Raw genomic sequence first — 27,081 nt, forward strand, 5'->3', positions numbered from 1 at the left:
TTGTGAGTAAGTGTAAATTCAACACTCACCCTTTACTGGGGTTCAAAAGACAGTAGCTTCATTAATAGAACAGCAGGATCAGAGGCCAAGCTGAAGTTTATCCTGGCCAAACAAACCTAATCTAACCTGGTGACAGGGAAAGCCTGATGACTGACACACTAAAGTGACTGGGGAGATGCTGCTGCCAAAAGGTCTACTAAAAGCCAAGGTGCTTTAGATCCCTGCATTGAGGTTTTATCTGGCACTAATTGACGAAGAACTGGTGAATCAGGTGTACTGAAACTAGTCCATTTCATAATGCTACTCGTTAAAAACTATTTGAGCCATGCACTGATCAGAGAAAACACTGCCTTGTGTGCATACAAACATACTAGAAGAATGAAGGTGTTTTGCATCCAATTCTTGCCTTATGTGTTTTGTGTGCAAGGAACAAAAATACGAAATAAATATTTGAAAGTGAGTTTCAAGATCAGGAAACATGGTTCAGAACTGGATATCAAAGTCATTTCTATGATCCTGAATCTCTGAACAAATGTTAAGAAAGCTTCTACCTTATAGGCGCTTTATTGTCAAGACGTCAAATGATCACATAAAAGAATTTGTTTGTAAGAATAACCACCAGTATGTTGTATGGGCTGCTGCCATACAGGGATGTATAGTTCATGATACATATCCATTTAATGACACTTTACTTATGCCTATATGTAATAAAAGAATGTACCTGTACTGTATGTATGCACAAATGTGGGTGTGTACTGTATGTGTTAACAATGTTTAAATCTTTGGCTCTCCATCAACTGTAGATTCACATACCACACACACACGCACACACACACGCACACGCACACACACACACACACACACACACACACACACACACACACACACAGAGACAAGTCAAGTGGCTATGATTAGTATTATAAACCACATTTGGACACCAGAGGACATTTGGCAGAATAAAGTGAGCCTTTCCTTTCTCTTTTTCCTTTTCAAGAATCTATCCCTCTCCTTTTTTGAGAGGTACCCTGAACTTCTCCTGCCTTCTGGTCAGAAGAGACACAGAAAGTGCACCCGTTCTACATCTTTACCCATTCCTCCCTCCTCTCTTGGGCTTGTTTTTTTCTCTCTCATCTCTCTCCTCCATCACACTCCCCCTCATTAGGTTGTCAGAACTCATTACAGAAGGAACACAGCAGATTTAAAGGGGAAAGAAGAGTGGTTTAATGGTTTGATGCAAAGCAGATTTTCTCATACTTCTTTCGAACATTTTTTTTTAACTTAAAAAAAAAAGAATCCTGCTTTGATTTCTGGAAACATCACAACACACATACACCCATGCACTATTGGCTTATGTAACAGAGTTGATCCCTTGTCCTAGAAATTGCATGAATTTAATTGTAGAATGTTAAGAAGTGTGTATTAAATTTTTTTTGTGTTTCTTAAAACAGGCACTAAGAAAGGCATTATCAGGAAAAACACACTAGGGGCCCAAAAAATGTTGCTATCATGCAAATATATGTGCCCATCATCCAGTAAGAGAGAAGACTAAAGACAGAACAAGGCTACAGAAATAAAGCCAAAGGTTAAGAAGCACAATGTATTTCATTCAAATTGAGTATATACACGTTTCTTCAAAATGCCTGATATCAACATGTGTGCATATCTCCAATGCAGAAAGTCTCAATAAGATAAGTGTCATACATCAAAGAATGATTTAAACTAAAATTCAAAATAATCAAAACAAGACTCTTCATTTGCAAAGCTTGTGGAGTGGCTGCAGCATAAAACACTACTCATGCTGTCTGGTTGGCAGGTGATAAGGCCTGAACACTTAAACAAAACTACAGGAGTGTCCAGAGATGAATAATGGCAAAAAAAAGTGCATGGTAAAATGTACTGTAATGTAAAGTATGCCACATGAAGATATGCAATCGGCAATTTTTTTTTAAATGCAGCTGTGTTTCATAAGGTTATCTCAATTCATTAATGGCTGAGAAAAAAATAACCTTGTTTTAGGGGCTTAGGGATTACTGATTGTAGAAGAATTTGTGTCTGTCTCTCTCTGAAGATACTGGAGGGAGCAATGTTGAGCTATATAACACCCCTTATCAACAGCAATAGCTCAAACTGGCTACTAGATGTGCCTGACAAATAGCCATGGCAGTGAATCTACTCATTCTCACTGTCGCCACCTGAGCTACGCGAAGGTCTGATGTTAAGCTATTAAAGAGAAAAAGTGCCACATCCATTCAGTGCCGCTGTTATTCCCAGTGGTCAGAGTCATTAATATAGACCAAGATGGCTTTCATGACATAAGAAGGAGAAGGTACAGAGGCAAAAATGTAACAACAACGACAGGAGTGAAGCAAGGAAAAGGGAGAAAACTCACAGCGTATGTCAGAGAAAAGGAAAGATAAGAAGATGAGAAAAGGTGAGGGAGTTTATGCAAAGATTTCACTGATGTGCAGCTGTAAATGTTGTATTAACAAGGTGAGAAGAGAAAAGAAGAGAACAGAAGAGAACAGAAAGAACCAGACCAACATGGAAACTATGGAAACTGCAAAAATAGGAAGTAAAGTATAGTGACAACGTTTAGGCTAATTTCAAAAGTACATAATGTTTTTATAGAAAAACAAACAAATGAGTAAACCACAACCTGAGGCTTTTCCTTGCTGTGATTCTTCCTTGTACCACAATGAATGTGTATACATGTGTGTGTTTGAGACGCTGAGACCATGCATAATCGCTTGAAATAGGCCACATTAACCTGCAGTCCTCTGGGGCGCTGACCTGGTTTAATCCAAGAATGAAAAACTACATGTCACTGCCTACACACGTGCCTAGTGCAAAAGACACACAGATACACACTCACAAAAATATTGTACAAGGCATAGATGACTCTGAATGTCCTGGCTAGATTGGAAAAGAGGACCAAAGGGGTGTACACACCAGAGAGGTTTGGCCAGATACAGATGTGCGCACAGTTATACCAGTGAAGCAGATGTTTAGTAGCATCTTCCTATTTCTATTTTATAAATAGTTGTATAGTTTCTCTCAGTAGTTAGAGGCAGTTACTGCTGTTCACTCAGCACTCAGGTTAACAATCACTGTAAAAGGAATACGAAAGCTGCGTAGAATAGGGAGCACTTGAAACTGAGCCAACAGATAACCACTGTGCTGCAAGAAAATCCCAGCAGACTTACAGAGTTTGCCGTTTGCAATGAAAGTAGACACAAATCACAGGTTCCTCAAAACATGAAGTAAATCCTAAAATACTGACATTTTGCCTCTGTAAACTCACCACTCACCTTCTTCTTTATGTCCTGTTTGCTCCCTGTCCCTATTTCTCTTCTGTCCTAAACTGGGTCAGGAAACAGCCGCTATAAAAACTAGCGCATGTACAATTATAGTGACTTAAATTGCTTTTGTTATATAATGCAGCCCCTCTTCATAGTTAATTGTCCAGTTAAGCAAAGTGATGGCCCGCACTCTCAATGAATACAGCGAGCATCAATTGACTGCAAGTGCCTCGTTTGAATTGGCCTTGAATTAGACTGACACTGTGTACCAAATACTACAACTTTTACAGTTTTGGAGTGAATACCCACAGTAACGTCCCCCTTCTCTTGCCACCAAAGGAATGAGTTATAGCATTAATTACATTGATTCATGCCAGCTTAATGAACCAATAATGTGAGCCTGCCATTGCCAAGAAAAGGCACTATGACATAATTAATGACTTACTGCTCACCATGTCAGCACAGCCCTTATCAGTTCATTATGCACTATCACTCTGTGCATTATGAATCCTTATTAGACAACCTTTTAGTCACTGCACATACTGTTCACATGACTTTTAAAACATGCTCTTCTTAGGCTGAGCCTTAACATTGTGGCCCGGTGTCTTCAAGGTGCTGGTTGTCTTTGGTGTGTTGATTTAGCGGTATAGATGCAAGGGCCAAAGCACAGTGGGGGATAAAATTACATATGAAGAGAAAAAAGGCTCATGCTGATACACTCTGACTGAGAAATTAGCTCAAACAACATGAGACAATCCATTAAAATACTGTATCATAGGAGAAGCGTATTGTAAACCTCGAGCATCGCAATTGAATGTACACGGTCTAATCCACACTCTATTGATTTTTGGAGCTGCAGTGCAAATTTCTCTTTGTGAGTTTTCTTATACCCATCTATTGAAACTACAAATACAAGGAGCAGTAAATTATAGATAACAGTGGATCATCTCCGTACACTTCTGAAGTGCTTTTATTTCATTAATTCCTGCTCGCAAAGACAATCCTATCACTATACGCGCTGTACAGAATTTTCACTAACAGTAATCAAAGCAATATCCCACAAGAATAAGAGCAAACCCAATGACCCCCTAACTCTGAAATGTGCTTCAAAAGCTACGCTCTGCGCTTAAAGGCAATTCTCTTTCCTTTCAAGTGAGTCAAACTGATCAACTCGAACACTGGTCTAGAGTGGCATATTTACTGCTATGATTCTGACCCAAATGCTAATGATAGCTATTAAGGCTAGGCTGGTTAATGACATCGAGGGAGCTGTGAACGCGGCGTGACCGACTTGGGTGTTTTCATGTGGGTACGATACGGTAATGGGATTAACATGGCGTACCTAAACCCACATTGAGATAAGCTCAATGAGGCCCTATTAAAAATACATTGCTGGCAACAATGGAGTTACGGAGGAAGCGGGTGAGAATGAGTATGTCTGACTGTGATAGAAAATGTGCCCGACTGTGCTGTATTCCTAATTAGGAAAAAAAAAGAAAGAAAGAAGAGAAACACAAATGTATACTTCTAAATAAAAATGGCTAGGAAATAGCTTTTTTTATACTTGTTATTCATTACTACCTGTAATGTATTTTCCCCATTTGTCCCAAAGCTGGGTGCAGTTGTTGAAAATGTACAGAGTTGACTATTCAGTACAGAACAGAAGTAGCCTCAACCGAAACAGGAAATGCACTGTAACATTCTGTTTGTTACGCTCCTTGAAACATATATAGCATCAAATAAAAATTAGTACACAAAATGCAATACAATACCCAAGCACAATACCTCATTAGTGTTGTTGCATGGATGTATACCTGACACTGAGTATGCAAGCCTCGATTAACTTGAGGTGAGTGCGTGCTGTTTGATTGATTGATAAAATTATGTAAAGTGATGTAATTTAAGAACACATCTTTCACTTCCTCATACATTTATCCCAGCTCCATGAATAAGTATATGTTTTCTAGACTCAATAAACTTTGCCTGTCTACAGTTGGTCAGGGGTGGGAAGGTGGGTCCTTGCTACAGCATCTTCAAAAAAGGGACACACACGCACACACATACACATGAAATTGGTACAGTTGTGACTAATTATACAAATGTATGTAAAAGTGCCTTACCGGTGTTGTTGCGATAGGGGCCTGTGTCTGGCCCCTGGCTCTGGCTGAGGCTTCTCATAGGGCCCTTGTTGTGGTAGACACGTTCCTCATAGATGGGATCTATATGGTGTTCTGGGGACCCCAAGGGCCGAAGCGGCTCCTGACTGTGTTGACTACTGTAGGAGCCACGAGAACCTGGAGAGACAGAGGAAGAAAAAAAGATATAAGAATAATAGCATTAGAGAGAATCAAACAAAGTAAACAAGAGGCAAAAGTGAGAAAAGATACAAGAGGGGTTTTAAAGACAGTTTGGATAAATAGATTTTAAGGAAGTGGGGAAGGAAAGAAGATGAGTCTGGGTACATAGTTTGTGATTTTAGGAAGGAAGTGGAATGGGAAGGTGGCGATAAGGACCATGGAGGATGAAAAGAGTATACTAAGACAAACAGATAACGTGAAAAGAAGCGGATGGGGGATAAGGACAGAAATGAGGGCAGATGAAGGTGGCAGAAGATGGATGGACCCCCAAGAGAGACCAGAGAAAAGAAAGGGAACAGGTGTGGTGATGATGGGCAAAATATGGTATCAGTGTTGATGAGTGGGAAGAAAAATCAAGAGGACAGGAAAACAGCAGTAAGTTGACAAAATAATGCCTTCATGGGTCCTATAATTTTAGACCTGTCCGTCTTCACCTAAAACCTTTTCCTTTTTTCTTATTTGCTGATGTTAAAGCGAGCCAAGTTACAGACAGCATACCATTTATAAAGTGGACAGATGGGGGTGTGTGGGTTGTGCTAGGGCAATTGGTGAGTTAGAGTTGCACAACATCAGAAATAGAGAAAGAGGGAAAGAAAAATAAACCGGGGCGACATGCATAGAAACAGATGAGATAGGGAAAGAAAGACAGATCGAAAGAGATAGAAAAGAAGAGAAAGAGAGAGAGATAGAGAGAGAGCTGTCGCTGTATTTCTTTTTTTTTTGTTAAATCTCCTCGGACCACATTGCTGGTTGTCAGCTATAAAATAATGAGATGCAGTGTCGCCCCTCTTGCTCTGTGTTTGGCAGGAATCCCACATACACAGGGCAAGGAAGACATTGACAGCAGGCATTTGTTCATTACACAGCAGAACAAATGTAAGGCAGGGGCCTCCCTCTGAAAACATAGAGAGCAAAATTAAATTAGGAAAGAGGAGAAGAAGAGGAGATGGGGTGAATATGAAAACGAGTCAGTAGGGCTTGGGTGACATGGAGGATGATAAAGTGGGAAGACGTGCACATCATCGCATACACACACAGATTCGGAAAGCTGTGAGCGACTGAGAGAAAGAGTGACGGTCCAGTGGAGCTAGTGTCGTATCATATCATATTAGCCCCGGGTCGAAGGCAAGTCGCGTGCCAAGGATTTTCCAGCGGCTGAGCGAAGGAGAAAGAGTGCAGTCCTCGGAGTCTCAGATTCAAACCTCCGTGTGAATCCAACATCAATTTAACAGAGTCAAAAACCCCTCAATCTTTCAGATCATATCAAAAATCAATGCATGTGAGGCACTCTGCCATCTCAGTAGGATCAAGTACATTCACTCATATAACCATGCTGTAGTTTCTGTCACAGCTTAGGACTGGTGTCTATTACTTGTCTTAACTGTCCAACAAAGCAGGCAAAGCTGGTGAATACTCAAGCAGAAAACAGCAGGACTTATAATCCTAAACCTTCTTTATTGAAAACTCTGCCAGGTGGGATAAACAGGACCCTGCCTGCACTTCTTGCACTACACTATGGCAAAGGACAAGTTTTCCTCATTATACCTGTCTGGGGCATGACCGTGGCAAAGAGGTTATTGCGGATCATGTAACTGTGTCCTCTCAACAGTGTGGTAACTTGACTGGCCTGTTTACCTCCGTTGCCAATGAAAAGGTAGGCTGCTGTCTTGTCACACTCTACTAGCCAGCAGCAGCCTGATAGCGAAGACAAACAGCAAGACGGAGAGGGAGTCAGAATAAGGGAGTGAGACACAGAGAGATAAAGATGAGAATGACAGACATGAAGGGAGAAAGAGCCTCAATTTTCTGACATTAAAACATCCATTGAGGTCGATTGAAAATAAGAAGAATTTAGAGACAGAAAGAAAGAAGGGAAAAGAAGCCAGCGAGAGACATGCATGAAGGAGCGCTAATTAGAGTCATGGACACACCCATTAACAGCATGACTCATCCCAGCTCGCTCTCTTCCTCCTATCCCTTTCGTCTTTGAAGTCTTGGTGAGTTGGTTTTATTTCTTTATTCATTTATTTTTTGACTCACAGGGGCCCACTCATAGAAGTACTGACCTCTTTCTTTCAAAGGGAGAGGGAACTTAAAGTAGAGAAGATAGAATGATGCAGGGGGAAGGAAGGAGAAAAGGGTGGGAAAAAAAGAAAGAGATGCCCTCCCATGATGTTTCATTCAGTAAAATATTTAAAAAGGATAACAAAATGTAAAAAACCAACTCCGGTCCCTTGATGTCTCTGTCATGTTTGTGCAGAAAAAAAAAGAAACAAACTAAATATCACATTCATACAGGCAGTAAAAGATAGCTATTATCAACATAAACAGCTAACAACTTTATTCTCTCACCTATTGTAATTCTAACAGGATGGTGAGAATGAACCTCCAATATCATTGATCGCATACATCTAATTGTCTGGGCCAGTTAAATCAAAAATAGAACAGAAGCGCATGTTTAGATATCTCAAAGCTACAATCTCAACCACCAGTCAGCTCTCAATATCAATTCCATACTGTTTACTGATGATTTTTACAAGTATTGCTGAAATTCTCAGTCATTCATTTCTTCCCTCTGCATACAACATCAGGTTATTGTACTACTAAGTATAATATTTATACACAATGGAACTTATCATTCGGGCTCTTCATGGAAAAAGAAATGACAAGTAATTTCTTTTTTTAGGTGATTTCTATTTTACGCAGCTTAACGCAGCTGTAGAGTAGGTGCTGTACCTCTCCAAACAGGCTACTGAGATGAACTCTGCTGTGCTTTTACAAGAGGATGTCATCCACTGGGAACAGGCAAACCTCTGATTAATAGTATCTATAAGTAATTTGACTAAATTGATTGATACTTTTTTGGAAATACAGATGGACAAAATTAGAGTGAAGGATTTGAAAGTTAAATTCATACATTTACAGGATTAGACACCCTTAGATTGTCTGGAAAAAGTCAACCACGACATGGCAATCCAAGCCCATGAAAGGACTCTGAAAATCACATGTCACAGGTATGGTAACGATGCTAACAGTGTGAGACGTCTTTTCCAGTGGGACTTATTCCTGCTCACTCCTTTCTTTTCTTGATCATTTAAAGTCTTCATGAGAGATGAAACTGCAAATGTTGCTTTAAGATCAGAGCCATGCCCTCAGGGTGAAGCATGAAGGTCATGTTCTTCTTCAATGTAGCTCTGGGTTTAATAGACTAATCAATTAAACTTAGTATTGAGCTTTAAAATACAGCTATGTGATTTAATCTAAATCTTAACCTGGGCAGATATTTCATTTCTGTTGCTTGACATTCATGAAAACACTATCTGCAAATAGTCAACATGTGGCAAATTACTGTGATCTAACATGTTTGCTTTTATTGAGGATTTGAACTACCATTAGCTCATACAGATATATGCATGAAAGGGTTAGAAGAAAAAAACTACTGCCATTACAACTAGTACTAGTGCTACCACTATGATAATAATAATATCAATACTAATCATAATAATAATGATGATAATAAAGAAAGTGTTTGAAGGATATTCAAAATCTTTAAAAAACTCACTATCTCTTAAAGTAGGAAGAGAAAATCACTGACACCGGGGACAAAATCATTTTTTGTGTCTACAGTGCCTGAAGGGTGAGCGCTGGACACACTGTACATCTCAGTAAAGCCAAATGAAAGATAAAAAGGCAAAGGTTTAAAATTACTTTTCATCTGAATGGCACTTGTAATACAAGTCTTGAGAATTTAAACTCCTTGAAATAGTGGGCTATCTGCAGTGTTTAATTTAAACGGGCACAAAGAGCCGACCCTCAAATAAAATTTTACAATCTCCTACTATGAACCATAAACAGTTGACACAACACATTTTCATTTTGAGTTTGACACTCAGCCAACTCAATTTTGTAGAGTCAAGAGAGAAAGCCATAGACTAGTCAATGCAACGGCAGGAGCAAATAAAAAGTCTCTGTTAGTCTGAACACTGCCTTAAGACCAGTATCACTCTTATATATTCAGCTCCCAGACACACTAAAAAGGTCTTATTCTAAGACACTATTAGACTGAGAATGATTTAAATCTTCCTAAAGCAGATTTTGTCAGGTAGTTACAATAGACCTGTTCAAAAACAGCTTATAACTCACAAATATATCTGCTGGAACAGTGAGTGCATTCATTTTGTTACAAATGCCTTTAAAGCTCTACTTTATAGCGGGCAGTCATAAATGTACTCTGACACTCTCTTGTGAAACTGCTGCAATATGCAGTAGATAATGCTAACCAAAACACACTGATGGTGACGGGATAATTCAATAGACAGCATTTGATGCAGCACTTGACATTTCTTAGAAAGGCAGTAAGATGTATTGACATGGGGGGACAAGGGCCCACTTATAGTAGAAATGCTCTATTGACAAAAGATGGAGAATCCAGACTAACAAAAATTCAATCAAATATATTTATAATGTGATTGAATTTCTTGCGTTCAACATTGGTTAAAGGACATCATCATCAGTAAGACTGATACAGTAAGGATACTAGAGTCCCAGAAATGGATTTGGATTTATGTATGTAACATTTGAGACTACATGAGTGTGTGCGAACCCCCACCTGCCAGGCTGCCAGGTCTCTGAAGTGTTGCAGTAGCGTAGAGCTCATGGGAGATCTTATACTGGTCAGAAGCATGGTGAGCTGCCAGCCGTTTGGGAGACAGAGTGGCATAGCTCCCTATGCCTGAACTCATCTGCAAAGACAAGAGGCTCTTTCTGTCAAATATTAAAAATAAGCTTGAATGTACAAGATGAAGTCTGTAAAATGGTGCAATTACTTCCCGTTAGATTACAGTCTGTTGGCATCCAAATATATAACAGCTGACATGGTTGATATATTTTGATTCATGTGGTTCAGATGGGACAAGCTTGTACCTGTATTTTTTTCAGTTTCCTTTGCCAATTTCCTTTTGTGTCTATATCCACATGATAAACATTTGCAAAATGGGCTTCTGAATGGAAATTGGCACTGTGTGTGTAAACCATGCCCAAACCACTTAGGGTTATGGATGTAATTCAAGCAGTGAGCACCCATGCTAAAAATACTTCTCACCATGGTACAATGTGAGATACTGCATATAAACACTCAACACATATACCTAAGAGTCCAGGGTTGTGCAGAATGATGAATGTATGCAATAGAGTTTTTCAAAATCTTACTATAATGATATTTGAAAAGATTAGGCATTTGAAGGACTAAAACAGACAAGTATAGATTTTTGTTTGAAGATATGACTCAATTTATAATTGCTCTGAAGCCACACTACACCATTCTTCGTCATGATTAAAGATCTGACAAATTGGAAAAGAATGTAATCTTTCCTCTAACACCCAGCTGCATGGTGTCAATCAATAATATGGCTATAATATTACACAAGAATTTTTTTTAACAGTTTTATAACCTCTAGCATTTTTCTATTCTGTCTAACTTGACGATCCACATATTATACCTTCACAATCAAATAATTCTTATCTATTACTCTGTTAACACAAAATGAGTGTGAGACGTCCTGTACCTGGTGAAGAGGTGATGATGATGAGCTGGCACCTCCGCCTGCTGCAGTAGAGTTGGGTGGAGATGCCACCCTCAGGGGAGACCCACCCCCACCTCCTGTTGTCACAGCAACTGTGCTGCTGGAAGACAAATGGGCAAAGTAACATCATTCGTTTGTTAAATCATGACTTCAAAAGATATCTGTTTCACACACAAAAACATACCTCCTCTATGATATGTCAACTATATGAGTATGCATATATTTCAAAGTCATTCTATTCTATTTTTACTGTAGTCACTCGCTGTTCATTTATCTCTCCTCTCATACTGTCCGTAAAACATATGAGAGAGGAGGTTGAGTTGAATGCATTCATTCTTTCAAATGTCAGTCTCTTTATCCTTCAGACGGCGCCTGACTCGGTTAAACATCAGCACCAACAGAAATACATGAAAACCAATGTCACAGTCACTGCAGCGCTCTACCTGTATGACTTGGCCAGTCGATTAGCAGGAGACTGTTTGCTGGGAGAGGAGGAGGAGGAGGAGGAAGGCAGGCGTTGAGTGGTAGAGTACCCTGGGTTATCAGAGGATGATCCCAGGCGTTGGAGCTTACTAGGGGAACCAGACCCCGAGCCCCCTCCTCCTCCAGACAGAGGAGAACTGACACGCTGGGCGGGCAAGGTGGAGCTGGAGTAGTAGATACCTGGAGAGTAAGGGAAAGGAGAGAAAACAACATAAGCAAGGGAGTAAGGGGTAAACAATAAAAAAGTGTGACAGCAGTGAGGCTGGTTTAGTACATATACACAGAGGTAATCTAGAGGCCAATACATGACATTTTACTTTAGACTTGTACTGACAGAAAGAGGGAAAAAAATAAAATACAAAAATAAAGCTGATGGTTGACATCGGCACAGGCTAATAAAAGTATAAAACACACATTAAAGATTGGCTAAGCAATAAAGCAAAAAGCAAGGTTTGAATAAATGTTCATTCAAGGGATAAGTGCATGGCCTGCTGTTACGTTTTCCTGCTTATCTTGTCTCTGTGTGCATCAATAACTACACATACACTTAAAATCTGTGAGAAGGAGCCTGACCTGAATTGTTCAATAACAGGAAAACACAAAAAAGACACTAATCAGATGACAAACTGGCCCTGTGTATGTATAACCAGCTTATTTTACCCTGGAAAAAAAGGTATATGATGTAGATGAGGTTTTGGGTGTGTTTGTCAATGTGTAATTTTTTTTAAAGAAATAAAACTAACCTGGGTTACAGTAGAATTAATACAGTATACCCTATGTTTTGACTATGGGGAATGCGGAGGAGTAGCACTAACATGTCAAAACATAATATAGTATCTGTGCTGAGTGTAGTTTACTCAACAGTCTAATGCAGGCTCTGAAAACATTCTGCAAGCTTTTATATTAAAATTCTCATGCATGCCTGTCAGCGTCTTCAAATGTCATCTGCACAGTGCTTCACCACAGTGCGTCTCTATGAACAGAGACAGAAAAGAAGAGGAGGAGAGGGAGAGGAAAGTTCTTACCTGACCCTGCCCCACTTTGCGATTGTTGCTGCTGGGCTGCACGACTAGATGTCACCTGGGGGGCGTGTAGTGGAGGGAGTGAGTGAAGGGGAGAGGAGAGGAGGTAGGAAACCATGACAGGGAAGAAGAGATGAATAGAGGGAGTGGTTCATGTGGGGAAAGGAAAAGTCGGGGGGAGGGGAAAAGGGAGAGAAAATGTTAAGAAAAATAGGATAAAAGAGAATAAAGAGTAGTGGCCATCAAAACTTTTTATGCACAATGAGTTCAGTCGAGGCTTTGAGGAGTCCCGAATGAACTTAGAGCAGCTGGTAATGAAATCCCCACAGAAAACAGAGGGGTGATTCAAACAGACTGATAGAAGCAGACCATGAACTCCTCTGAGCTGCGCTGACAGAAATCATCTCACATAAAGCCTTGTTGCACCACCTACTCAAAGCAGAGGAAAGGATTACACGGGCTATAGTAATTTAATGTCTTAATATACTGTATTGTCACAGAACCCCTTTATTCACAAATAACGAACTATATATGTAAGTCATGAATGTAAGTCAGCAACTATAGCTTCATTTTGAGCCAAAACTTAAAAGAATGGAGGTCAGTAGAAAGAAATGCTAATTTTAGCCCTCCCACTGTCCTGCTACCTACAGCTTTGACTGCAATATGTAATAAAGTCAAAAAGTCATGTATCAGTGTGTGAGGCGACATTAAGTGTGAACGAGTGAAAAGCCTTTCTACCACACATCACATGCTGGGTTATCCTGATATATTCTCTTTAGTCTCCAGAGACGGTAGGGGGGAGCATATGCCAGTGCTCCACCGAGCCTCATATAGCCTTATGTTGACGCTTAGAGCTGTAAAGGTGATTCTAATACATTATTACCAGCCTGACATGGCTTCAGTTGAACAAGGCCACATTATGCAAGCACACAGTCACCGAGTCACCTTGGAGCACTGGTCCCACTGCATATTGTTTCACTTAGGCAATCTAAGTACTTGAAACACTCAAAGTTGCTTGACATTAAAATGTTAGTAATGCTCATAATTGGATGCATTGATGAAGAGGGGCTAGCAAAAATCTGTATTTCTACATTTGCTTCATTGAAGAAGGTTGAATTTCTTTCCGCACATGAAATATGATGTTATGTTGATATATCTGTGTCTTTATACTGCATATTACAGCAGAGACACACTCAATCACTCATGTATAAACAAACAAGACACCAAGACATTTAATGACCTCAAACATCTGATCATCCAATAACTGGTGCCCCACAACAGCCTCACACACAGCTACTCACACATATATAAACCATCTGGAGTTACGTTTCTACGTAAGCGTTCCCAGGTGTGACTATGTGCAGCCGTACAATTGTAGAGAAAGGTTTGTTGGAAGAAAAAAAAAAGCCTGCTCAGCAAATAAATAAATATAGCAACACACACAAGCATGCAGTGTCCCATTATGTTCTCAATGGCAGTCTCTAGTTATATTTTCCTGCTTTTCAATGAGCCGAAGCTTCTCTGCTGAAGACAACAGGACTTTGGTTGCGGCGCTGTTTTGTTTGCAGAAGGGTCATAGAAACTGATTTATCTCTGGCTGAGTGGATTAGCAGTCTCTTTCTAAGAAATCTGACATGCAGTAAAGCAGAGGCAGGGACATATTGATAAATATTTAGAGAATGATACTTTGGTATGATGAGAAAGAGGTAAAATAAACAGTAAGCAGTACATGCTCTTGAATCAGTAATGCTTTGACATTGTATCTGTCTGCATGTTCCTGTGTATATGTGGAAATGCTTATGAGAGTGTATAGCATTTCACCTTGGCTTGCTAGATCCATCCTGATCTAAACACACAAGAGGTAAATCCTGGCGGAAGCTGTAACTTTATCTCACTGAGCTACAAGCAATGGGCTGATTTTTACTTCCAAAGCAGCCCTGTCAGGATAATAAGCTGTTGGAGTCATTTATACAGTCGAGATATGTGGTATGAAATCAGAGATCAGATATGGCTGTATAACATTAGAGATTATGGATAATATTCTGGTCTAATTTGTACTTAATTGTTTTTATATTTGCTGTGTGGGTGTATACCTTTAGTAGCTCAGTCTTAAATAGTTAGTCTTAAATCCTGTTGCCAGAATTAAAATGAATTTCTGCCTGTTTTTTCTCACAGAAATGCGTTGGCAACTAAAGTAAGTCAAAATAACACTGAAAGATTCTGGATCAAGGAGTCACGATTTTGATGTGCCTTTCCTGCTAAAAAGAAAAAAATAATTTTCATTGTTCCTCTGCTACTACTGAGCATTTGCAGACAGTGAAAATAAACAGTATAAATAGGGATAATGTGCTTCTATCAGTAGTATCCATAATTGTACCATTATATCCCAGGTATGTTAACTGAACCTTTCTTATATTTTCATATACGTTGTATTCTTAAAGAAGAATAATTGATTATTTGACTTGTTAATGGAACCTATGAACAAAAGTACATGTAAGAATTTTACGGTATGTGTACATTGTAACTTGATATGTTTGTTTGAGCGCACATGGATAAAAGGGTATTAGAGAGTGGGATTATTAAAAGCATCTATACAGCCAGAAAAAGACCTTAATCGGGATATGAGCCACTATCCAGAACAGTGTGCACCATAAAAATTTCCTATATAAGTCCCCTGTGATAGTTTAGTAGGTTATGAAGCCAAGTGAGAGATCTAAGACTGATGAGATGCAGGCCACAAAACTGAGTTTAAGAACCTTATTAATGGTTTATGTTATTAGATTGTGTACTGTGGATGAATGGATAGATAGATGGGTAGATAACTTGACGAATAGATGGATGGGTGATTCACGACGTAAATAAATGATGAGTATAGATGAATTGTTGGCTGAGTTAACTAAAAGATAGAAACCCTGACACACTGTGTGTGAGATAGGACACTTTCTCTATCCTACCACATGTCATCGTGCAGTGCTGCTTCTTTTCTCTTCCAGTAAAACACTGGAATGTTTGAGGTGCCATGTATCCATGCATTATTAAAGCAGGACCTCTCAGAGTTATAAATATCCTTCAGAAGAGCAGCAACATGCTAGACCTTTCAGTTTCTCTTTCACTCCATTTAAAACAGTCAATTGTGCAAACTTAAAAAAAGCACTCATTTACACATGGAGTGTATATGCACACCCGAGTGCACGTGGCAACAAAACCATGCATGTACTGTACATGCATGCAAGCTGCAGCTGCCCATCTAGCAGCACTTGGCTTGTGTAAAGCTATTCATGAGCAACAAGCCTTGCTGACAACACTGGCCCCATTACACTGACAAGCCAAAAACATCAGAGAGGAGAATACACACACAAACTCATGCTTACATAGACAGAGATGGTGAGCAGAGAGGACAGGGAAGGAAGGGTGGAGGAGGGAAAAGAGGACAGGAACACTGTGATACAAAAGAAATGCAGGACAAGAGCAATTACAGAAAACAAAATACAGAAAACAATAATAATAATAATACTCCCTTTGCCTCATCTGTCCATCCATTTATATGTCTGTCTGCTTTTCTATCTTTCTGTCTTTGCCTCCTGTATTTCTTATTTATTAAGGGAGGGAATGGGAGCTTTCTCTGAAACTAGCTATGAAATGAGCTTTGGTGTGACTGTAGGGGGAAATGAATGCATGTGTTCACAGAGACAGATATCACCTCCTTCACCTTTGTCTTTCAGAAGACACACACATGAGTAAACAAACAGGCACATACTGCACACACAAACACACAGCAAATGAAAAAGTAACATGACACAAACATCTATTCACTTCAAAGATGGAAACCTTGCTGAAAAAACGTGCTGGCAAAAATACATAAAAAGTATTCTCAAAGAGCTGTGGTCCTTGTTAAATAATAAATATCTGCTTTGTAATTATTAATTATATTATTAATAATATTTTCAACTCACAAACATCTATAACAAATTAAACCTTTGCCAGAGACACTGAAAATATCTTTTAATGAAACACTGCAGCTGTTCACTGATGTGTGGGTGAGAGTACACGTGTGCATGTACAGTTTGTGTATCACCACTGATATGTTAAGGACATAAAAATTGGAAATAATTAGCTCCTGTAGGCTGAAAAGTAATTTGGTGTGGAGTTTCTCTCTTCATCAACAAACTGCTGTGATTAATATGTGACTTTGTCTCCAGCTTTATTCCTCAAGTCCTTATAAACAAGTCTCTTGCTGAGATTTCTCTGTGTGCATTTAATTGCCTCCTAGTTTTAGAATGAGGATCTGATTACCTGTCTCTTTCTAACCAGTTTTAAACTAAAAAGCAGAAGATGTTTTAAAAGCCAAAGTTTTGGGACTGGACTGTTTACTTTGGTAAGCTTGATGAAGTGGAATTCTGCATAAATATGTGCTAACTTATGTACTGAACAGCTCCATTTAATTTTCATGTCAAACAAATCAGCAAGTCTGCGTTTGCTGAAGGCATTAAGAGTCAGATACGTGTAGCTGGTAAAGTGCTATCCAAGATAGTGTTTGGGGAAAAAAGGGAAGAAGAAAAAGAAGGTCGATGTTCGCTCAGTCTGAAGCAAAAAAATGGAGCGGCAAGAGAGCTGAGCACCAGCTTATACAGTGTATGCTAACATAATGCTGGTTCTTCACACTCTGTATGCCTTAATTGAGCAAAAAAGTACAAAGAAACTGTGGAGAACGCACTTCATGTGAGTTACTTTAATAAAATATCTGGTGGTCAGCTAACTGTGCAAACTGAAAGACAAGTTTTTCAAGAAGATAATCTTAAGTTTATATGGAAGACCAATGTAAGAATGACTGTCCTATTGCTGTTTTATTCATCGTCAGCAGCACCAGCATTCTCAGTATGTGTTCAGAGGTATTTCCTACCTGGTTGTAGCTGTGCACGGCTCCTCCAACCTGCCCACTGCGCTGAGGAGTTGCTGCGGAGATGCTGTCGCTAAGGGCGAGGGTCTGGTTGCTATGGTAGCTGGCAGAGTACTGGAGCGAAGCCTCCGGGGTGGAGTTGAGCTGCAAGGAACTCTGGGAAAGAAGAGCCGGTCCTACCGATAGAAACAGGAGTGGTGTATGGTTGGGTGGGAGGTGGGGGTTGAGTTGAGTTTGTATATGTGTGTGTGTGTGTGTGCGCGTGTGTGAGACAGAGAGAGAGAGAGAGAGATAGAAAGAGTGAGGAGAGAGAGATTAAGAGTGTGAGAGAGAGAGAGGGGGAGCGTGAAGGGGAGAGATTGAGAGGCGAAGAGTGAAATGGGGAAGAGAGAGAGAGAGCAGCAATTTAGAGCAGATAGTGCAGCAGTGCAGCACTCCGTGAGTTGGAGATGGCATACATAATTTATTAGCAGAGGGAAAGAGAAACAGAGGAACAGAGAGAATGGGAGGAGGAGGAGCAGGGAGATGGGGAGTATAGGAGGAGGAGGGCTGAGAAGAAGAAATTTCTAATAAATGCCTTACAACTTGAGACGTTACCTCCCCAAACATGTTAATTTTTACCTTGTACTGTCGGCTTGAACAAAACTTCACTTGACCCCCTTGTGTAAGATATATGGAAGTTCTTGTTGAGAAGAAATCATTTAACAGTTGGTTTTATCTCTGTTCCGTTTTTATCCAGCTATGCAGCATATTCGGAATATGGCTTTACATACCTAAACTGCTGGAGTACGCTTGCTTTACCCTTCCATAAACTTCAACAGCCTACAAACCAAACACAATCCCTACTGTCATTTTAATTCCAAAAAAAAAAAAAAAAAAAATACAGTTTGAACGTAGAGGAATATATTAACCAAATCTTCTTTAGATGAAGTTGAGCAAAGTGTTCGCAACACACACCACATACACATGACAACCTCATCTCCCTCACTTTAGAAGCAGCATCATTCCAACTACCTGAAGCAGTTGCTGCTGTGGCATCAAATGATAATCCCTTCTCTTTGATTCCCATGCTGAGCACATACAGCTTATATTGACTGGGAATAAGAACATCATAAGGCACCTTTTAAGATCTTCTGAACTGTGTATGGAGTGATGAGGTGGACTGGAGGGAACTATTACAAACCACTCTGTAGTCAGTGGTGTGTGTAAGGTATTTAAATAGCTTATCAGTATGTGTGTTTATATGTGTGGTTTGGTTTTTATTGAAGAGCAGTTAGGTGTGTGACCTGTGCTCTCACAAGTGTATAAATATTGCATGAAGTTGCTATGTTTACTCTCTCTCCATTTCCAAATTCAAATTTTGACTTTTATGTAACACATATGTAATTACAGTTTGTAGAATTTAAAAAAGCAACAACACAAAAAGTCTGTTTTTCCTTACTTTCCAGATTTCAAATTTCTAAATATCAAGAATAGCCTACAGTAAGGGTCTTCCCCAAAGCTCCCTGACATGTTAGTTTCTTTTTTTCCACCCAAAAATAACAAAGGCCCCTTATTATTATTCTCTCATATCTATTTGCTTGCTTGCTCTCTCTCTCTCTGTCTCTCAATCTCTCTCTCTCTTCCCCCAGAATCCCTTTCTCCCTGCGAGTCTGTGAGCTGTGAACCAAGATCAACTCCTCTGCTTCTCGCCTTCACAAAAGACTTGTCTTTTTTCATCTCGATTCATCCCTTGCTTTTTATGAATTATTAAACAGCACTTTGTGCGAGTGGGAGCTCCCAAACTCATCATCACTCAGCCTTGGTGTTTGTTACATTGTGTGTTACATTGTGACAAAAACTGTGTATGTTTGTTGCAGCGTTCACACATGTGACGTCGAGTGTGTTTGTGCTGGATGGTTGGATAATAGGACGGTCATTACGTTAGTGGATGGGGAAATAGTTCAAGTGTATTCAGGAGTTCAAGAGTTTGTGAACTATTTATGCGTGTGTATTAATATATGTGTGAGTGAGAGGGTTAAATAAAAAACACTGTCACAAGTAGGGCTTTAAGTCCTTTCATGTCTCTATTGAGTCTCATAGTCTCCATAGTCACTCCAAAATATTAATATTTCAGCAACCCAGACAAATTTGAACATCATATTCTTCCTCACTGTATGACACGCTTACCCACATAAACCTAAAATGAGGTTTGTACCTTTTTAAAAAGGTTAGTTTTAGAAGTGCATTTCATGACATTAACTCTTCGTTGGGGTCTTTCGGTGTATAATTGTCTATGTGGTTCTACTGCATCAGCTAAAAGCAAAAAAGCCTCTCTGGTTTGTGCAACCTTTCACTGAAGACAACGACATGTCACTATTCCATGTATTTACCGCTTAGCTATTTGCAGTGCTCCCATTTGGGGTAAACACACAACCACACACACACACACACACACACATACATACACACACAGACTGAAAGCTATGCTGAATTTATCTGCACCCACACATTGTGATGCTTTTGGTAGAAATCCATTTGCAAAATGGGAAAAACAGCTGGGTATGGAGCACCCACAATAAGAGTGCTCACACTGAGAGTGCTGTCTATTTGGACACAGATAAAGGCAGGAGTGACGAGGACTCAGGCACTTCCTACAAACAAGATAAGCATCAAATTATCTGACATGTTACCCCACTGTGCATGTGCATGAGCTTAAACATGCAACCTGTTTCTTATCAAAGCAAACCAGTGACAGCAATTCTGATGAAAATAGTTCAGAACATATTTCTAAGTTCTATCCTGTGCAGCTTTTGTGTTATTCTACAACCACAGCCTCTATGCACCATATGCAGTAAGGAGATTCAATGTCATTATGTGCATATATAATACACATTTTATATAGGTGCTCCACACTGGCAAAACCATTCTACTAATGCCAAAAACGACACGTGGTAAAGCCTATGGTATAGCATGTGAGTATACTTGTCACGTAGAAAATGTGCTGTGCAATACATACAGTGTGAGTTCTTAAAATGCCATCCATTATAGAAATATCAACAATCAAAAAGGTCAGCAGACAATAAGTGAAAATGGGAATGCAGTGTTCCAAAACCAATGACCTGCAAAGAAAATGCCAAGCACATTTAGTGAGACCTCATACACGGGGCTGCCTCTCAATCATTGTTTGAGTTCCTTTTTCCAGGATAGAAAGTCTACAGGGTGGAAAAAGTTGCTGGAGACTTTCTTGTTAAAAATCCAGGAGAGGCAAAAATTTGCATGAAGCCCAGTATGTTTATGATCTCTGTGTTCTGCCTGGCTGCTATCTATCCAGCTCCACAGAAATGGAGCAATGGCAGTGTACATTTCAGTGACAAACTAGGGCTTAACTAGTAAGAAAATGCATTTCTCTTACTTTTGCTGTGTAAAGAATATATTCAACTATACAGAAACACTTTATCTAACTATATTTACTCAACTTAATATCTAGTATGGAATAAAATCCTCCCTCGACTCAACTTGTGAGTATAAATGAGTTAGGCAACATATCTACTTGCGCAAGACTAATATAATGACTAATATAAATACATTTTCTATTTTTCTTTCTTCAAAAAAAGCAACACACTTCATAACCCATAATTAAACTGGTGTATCCAACCACAGGTATCATTTTCATTAATATTGTTTTTTCTCCACAATTTCTTTCTCCACAAACTCAGTATGCTCTTTTTATTGAGTGGCTATGCATGACAACTGAAAATGAGATTCATTCCATTTGATGCAGTGACAGGTTTATTTACACTTTGAGAATAATTGCTAGAGTTAAGCAGGCCCCGATTTTGATCTATCATGTGTTAAAGTTCAGGAAAACCTCATTTCCCCACACTCAAATGAAATCCTTCAAGGACAAATGCAAATAAACATAAAAATTACAGTTTGTATCTTAAAGCTCTTTGCACGGAATAGTGTTTTGTTTGGTTAGCGGTTTTGCTTTGCTCTGAGTTAGGTCAATAGCACTAAATGGACTGAAATAATTGGAATTAAAATAGAGATTTTAGATTATTAGATTCGATTATTAGTATGCCCCTCGCCTTGTACACAATCAACACAGTTGCTGATCAGTACACTTACGTTCTCCACTGTCAAGTATTCCTGATTCCTGGAGGGAACGAATGCAGGAATCCACCAACTCCAAACCTGTGGTCAACTCGTCCTCGATATCTTTTTGTCCATCCGCTGTGGAGTAAGAGAGAGAACAACAAAGAAGAAAATAGAGAGAGAGAGAGAGAGAGAGAGAGAGAGAGAGAGAGAGAGAGAGAGAAGAATGAGACCTCTCTGTCTTATAACCTCAATATTCTCCTTTCACAGTCAGTAAAATCTACCCACACATTATGACTTAGTTATAAGCTGAAGGACACTTTGACTATAAAATGGAAAGAACCCTGATAAGTTTGCCCTGGGAGCTGTTTAACTGGAAATTAAGTTATTCAAAAAGTGTAATCAAGTCAATGCTACGTGTGTGAGTAAATGTGGAGATTTATGTGAATGAAAGCAACAGATGAGCAAGAGAAACGAGGAGAGAGTGTGCGCATACAGATTAACTCTGACTGTCAACGCCAACAGCGGCCTTGATCTGGCACCACATTGATGCACCGATATGAATTTGAGTTGGTGGCTACATTTGTGTGTGTGTGTGTGTGTGTGTGTGTGTGTGTGTGTGCCGGCAATCATCTTTTAATCCATCAGGTACAGTATGTGGGTGGGTGCTTCTGCTCATACATTACTGGGCTGCAGGTATAAATTCCAAATGTTCCTTGACACACAATTTTCCTAGCGTGTCAATCATGCCTGACGTGGAACAGGCCTTGTTGGTGTCTGGGCAATAAATCTAATCCTTCTACTCAAAATGCGTTACAAATAGTTTGCAAGATGTGTTACAGATACTTGTTGCAGTCAGGGATTTCACATCCAGCATAAAACCTTAAAGATTTCGTCAACACTGGTATGTATGATTTATTGTTTGTGTTAAAAAAAAAACAACTCTATAGTAAAAGATGGATTTGAGTAGTGACTTCAAGCAACAGTACCTCTGCATGCATATGTGTGTGTGTTTGTTAACCATGCTGAATACATGACAACTAAACCCAACGAATATTCATGCTCAACTTTACCTTGAGCATTCCAGCGGAATTGCTCATCTGCCGAACTGCAAGAGAAGGAGATGGTCAATAATAAGAGTCAATGATAAAAAGAGGAAACATAGCACACAACACAGCTACAGAGTAGCAGCAAGATTTTTCGTCAAAGGCAGATTACAAGAGAATGCTTTACAAAGTATGAGGAAATGTAACCTCTATTAAACAGAAGGTAAAACATTTAAATGGAGATATAATTCAGTCACCTTCAGATTCTCATACATGTAGCCTAGATTAAATATATATGAATACAAATCTATGCCTTATATTTCATTGTTCAATTCTGCGGAGTTAAACAAACAAACAAAATAATAGGATATAAAGTACGACTCATTCTTAAATGTCATTTTAGTTGTTAGTCAGCCATTGACAAGTTCTTCTAAAACTTTAACATTTCACTGAATGAAGTTGTATACTCAAGTAACAGTCCTTCTATTCTCAAATGGATAGTGTTGTACACGGGGACATGCACACATACACACACATAAACACAACTTCTTTTCCATTCTCTTGATGACTGTCAATTGATCAGTGATTAATGGCGGGGTTGAAGATAGAGAAAAAGACAAAGCGAGGTAGAGGGAAACAGAAAGTTAGAGACGAGTATTGAGCTGCCTGCTGTGTGATCAATGCAGACACGGACAGACTAACTGATACATATAGACTCTTTCATCTGACTTCATCTACACCATTAGACAGGCTGTCTGGGCCAGTTGGCTTGTGTCTACGCTTGTCCCATTTAGACTGTTTGGTATTCCACATACCCGACTTTCTAATTGAATGTCTGTCAGCGTGTGCGCATGTGTGGTGTCATTGTTCAATTTGTGTCCTGTGTGTTTGTGCCTGTGTGCCGTCATGTGTGTACACGTTTGTTGGGGTATATTAGAATGAGAGAATACATTTACATGTGTTCATGTGTCTGCTTGGTGGTAATGGTCTGCTAGAGATGGGCATTTTCCAAATAGCTTTCGTAGATTCATTTCAGTGAATAAATCATTTTTGATTCACATAGCAGCCTATTTCTGAAGTGCCAGTGTCTTAAATGTCGTAATATATAGACTTGTTAGTACTATGCCACAGAGGCAGAGGAAACAGCTGTAAAGGAAAAGAGGATCAAAGCTGTAGTGTACCTTTGTTTTTTTCTTATTTACTGCTTGCACTGAAACATATTTTTTTCTCCCTGAATTTCTGATATTAGTCAGCCTGTTAAGGACAGTTTGGCTGGCTGCTGTCCTTGCAGCACCTTAGGATGTTTGCTGCTGACTGGACAGCTGGTTCTGAAGCGTGACGACCATATCAGGGGTCGGAGTTGGCATGGACTCAACGGATGGACGCTTCGGTGGAGCTGACGTCTCACTTCTGGTGTGAATTTTTGAGTTAGGCTGCAGAAACCGGCATACAATCATGGTTCAAATCAAACCATGGCCATGGGTAACCTAAACATGTCCATTTTATTGGTAAAACCTATTGCTATTGCCCCACTGTTATTGTTCTTGATACCACTCTTCAGCTATCTGTTTACTAAGTAAATACTCACATGAATCAATATAAACGTTTTGCCTGTGAGTGTGTGATATTTTTGACTGTGTCTGCATGATTTCTGCTTATATTACCCCCAAAATAAATACTCAAGTCTGAGCTGTGCTTTTCTGCTGTGGCATAGTAAGTTTCATAGGCCCTGGGGACAGCTATTGAGGTAAGTTTGGTTATTGTTTACATGGTCATTAATCAATTATCAATTAAGGTTTGTTTAGTTTTCATTGAACGATGGTTCTGATTGTCATGAGGGAAGGAAAATGAACCAAAATAATGTCAAAAGCAAAAACCAACTTTATCTTCAGGTGATTCAGTCTCCTATTTACACTTGATTTAGATTCAGAGTTAATCAAGAGCGACTGAGGAAAGTGATCAGTATGTTTACAGATATCTGTGAAGTTATCTTTACATAATCAATAACATATTATCTCCAAGTCTGTTCTCATTATCTACTAAATCGCTCTCAATTCAAAGAAATCCAGGTTGAATCCATGATTGATTCCTCACTTTTTCCAACTACTCAGAATTGTGTGTATCGTATTATTAAGTGCTAACAGCAATAAACATTGTGGCACTGTGTTAAAGTGTAGTTGGAATGAGACACTCAGAGATCTGATAGACAGGAGAGAGATTTAACAAGCACAGCATTATTCCACAACATTGCACTCTCGCCTGCGATGCCACAACACTACACGGAGCGAGGCAGTGTCTCTCTTTTAAAAGTGAGCCTGTATTAAAGAGACATTTTATATTCACAACTTCACTCTGCACCGCCACACTGCTATACACAGCGTCCTCTACCGTTCCCATTGAAACCCACATGCATGCATACCCCACATATTCTGTTTACTGTAGTATTCACAAATATAATATGAAGCCTGGAAGAAAAATATGGTTTGCTCTTATAGTCAAAATGTGTGCATGGGCATGTCTGTTTACAGTATGTCTTGTGGAAAATATGGAAATTCAAGTACCAAAGGTAGAGCTAATGAATTCATAAATATGACACAGCAAGGCCAACTTGCTGGTGGTATGATAGCCTTGCAGTGTAAGAGAAACTTTTCATTTATTTTGTATTAAAATGAAATGCTTGCAGATACAATATTCTAATGTACTCAATACAGTATGCACTTTATAATGATCCTCAAAGTGTTATCTTGTACTGGAGAAATTTTGTTAAAGAGGAGTGTAAAAATTGCAGTGCAGTTTTTTTTTTCATTTTAAGTACACTAATACAAAATGTGTGACCTATTAATGTGTTTAAGATAAACGTATGAAACCATCTAGACAGGAATCCCAGCAGCCACATCCTTCATGAGTCATTACTTCTCAGCTTGGAGAGCATTTTTCTGAAAGAGTTACACACTGCCAAATAAGGTTCTGCTCAAATCCTCAAGCTGCCTCCTTTCACAGATAGTAGCACTTAAGAACACTTGCCCATCCTGATAAGATTGCCTGTGTGTGTGTGTGTGTGTGTGTGTGTGTGTGTGTGTGAGCATGCAAGCATCTGCTGTTTGCTCCCACAGAGCACAAGAAAACATATTACAGGTTAATGCATAAAAATGTCAATTCTACACAGAGCAAGTTTTTATGACTTCCTACCTCCCTACCTACCTACATACACACACTGGCATATGTGATGGCATGTTACATACATCACAGGTACACACGGATAAAACTAAAACACCTCTCCATACACAAGGTGTTAAATTCACACATACACACACACACACACACACACACACACACGGAACTAAAAGCACTCCACATCTTTAATAATTGCTATCCTGTTGTGTTAGAGAAAGGAATAAATAGCAGGCTTGGTGTGCAGACCTGGGCTATTTCATTATTGTCAGCATTAAAACAGAAGCCTAATAGACCGTAATGCCCTTTCTGACGTTTACAAAAATCTCATCACGAAGTAATAATAACAATAATAATAATAATAGAGTTTATTTATATAGCAGCTTTCATACAGAGGTTGTAGCTCAAAGTGCTTTACAATAAAATGAAGAAACAAAAGAGTAAATAAAACAGGTGAATTAATTCAAGCGCAAATTCAATGTGATAAAAACCAAGCAATCAAATGAAGAACAAAGGAAAGAGGAAGCAAAGGCCAGAGCAGCTAGGCCAATAACAACAAAATATGTGAAAGATAGAAATAAAACAAAGGAATAGGTAAGAAAAATAAAATATGTAAAAGATAAGAATAAAATAAGGAAGAGAGACAGTTAGTTAAAAGCAATATTAAATAAATATGTTTTCAATGGTTTTAGTGCAAATAGTTCAAAAGACTGAGCTGCTGGTTTTCTTACTTGTGTGATAGTTTGCTTGTTTTTATGGATTATGAAGAATGATAAAACAACAAATAATTATTAATGTGGGTTAGTCCCAAACCATTGAGAGTGTTGTAAATAAGTAAACTAACTTTAAAATCAATCCTAAAAGACATTGGGAGCCAGTGCAGGCTAGCTGAATTTGTGGTTGTATACTCTCTCTTTCTTGTCCTAGTTAAACGCCTGGCAGCAGAGTTCTGAATTAATTATAGTTTATCAATGGATTGTTTTGGAAGAGCAGTGAAAAGACCATTACAGAGGTCTAATCTACTTGAAATAAGTGGCCATAAACACATCCTGGCTTTCTGAATCCACATTTCATTACGGGTGTGTTTTTATTGAGGAGCCAGGCATGTCAACTAATAATCAGTTTCCAGTGATGTGGCCAGCGTAGG

At 39.1% G+C, this 27,081-nt stretch overlaps 1 protein-coding gene across 1 annotated transcript in view; it reads right to left on the reverse strand.

The window, feature by feature from the left end:
• ctnnd2a (catenin (cadherin-associated protein), delta 2a) overlaps nt 1–27,081 on the reverse strand; it is a 215,672-nt gene that overhangs the window by 112,143 nt on the left and 76,448 nt on the right. Inside the window, exons 3-10 of the mRNA XM_053342297.1 lie at nt 22,791–22,825; nt 21,751–21,855; nt 17,644–17,816; nt 12,747–12,801; nt 11,682–11,901; nt 11,221–11,338; nt 10,266–10,398; nt 5,420–5,593 (exon numbers count right to left, since the gene is read on the reverse strand). Coding sequence (XP_053198272.1) covers nt 5,420–5,593; nt 10,266–10,398; nt 11,221–11,338; nt 11,682–11,901; nt 12,747–12,801; nt 17,644–17,816; nt 21,751–21,855; nt 22,791–22,825 — 1,013 coding nt within the window. The remainder of the gene's footprint in view (nt 1–5,419; nt 5,594–10,265; nt 10,399–11,220; nt 11,339–11,681; nt 11,902–12,746; nt 12,802–17,643; nt 17,817–21,750; nt 21,856–22,790; nt 22,826–27,081) is intronic.

Source organism: Scomber japonicus, chromosome 21, assembly GCF_027409825.1.
Source record: "Scomber japonicus isolate fScoJap1 chromosome 21, fScoJap1.pri, whole genome shotgun sequence".
NCBI lineage: Eukaryota > Metazoa > Chordata > Actinopteri > Scombriformes > Scombridae > Scomber > Scomber japonicus.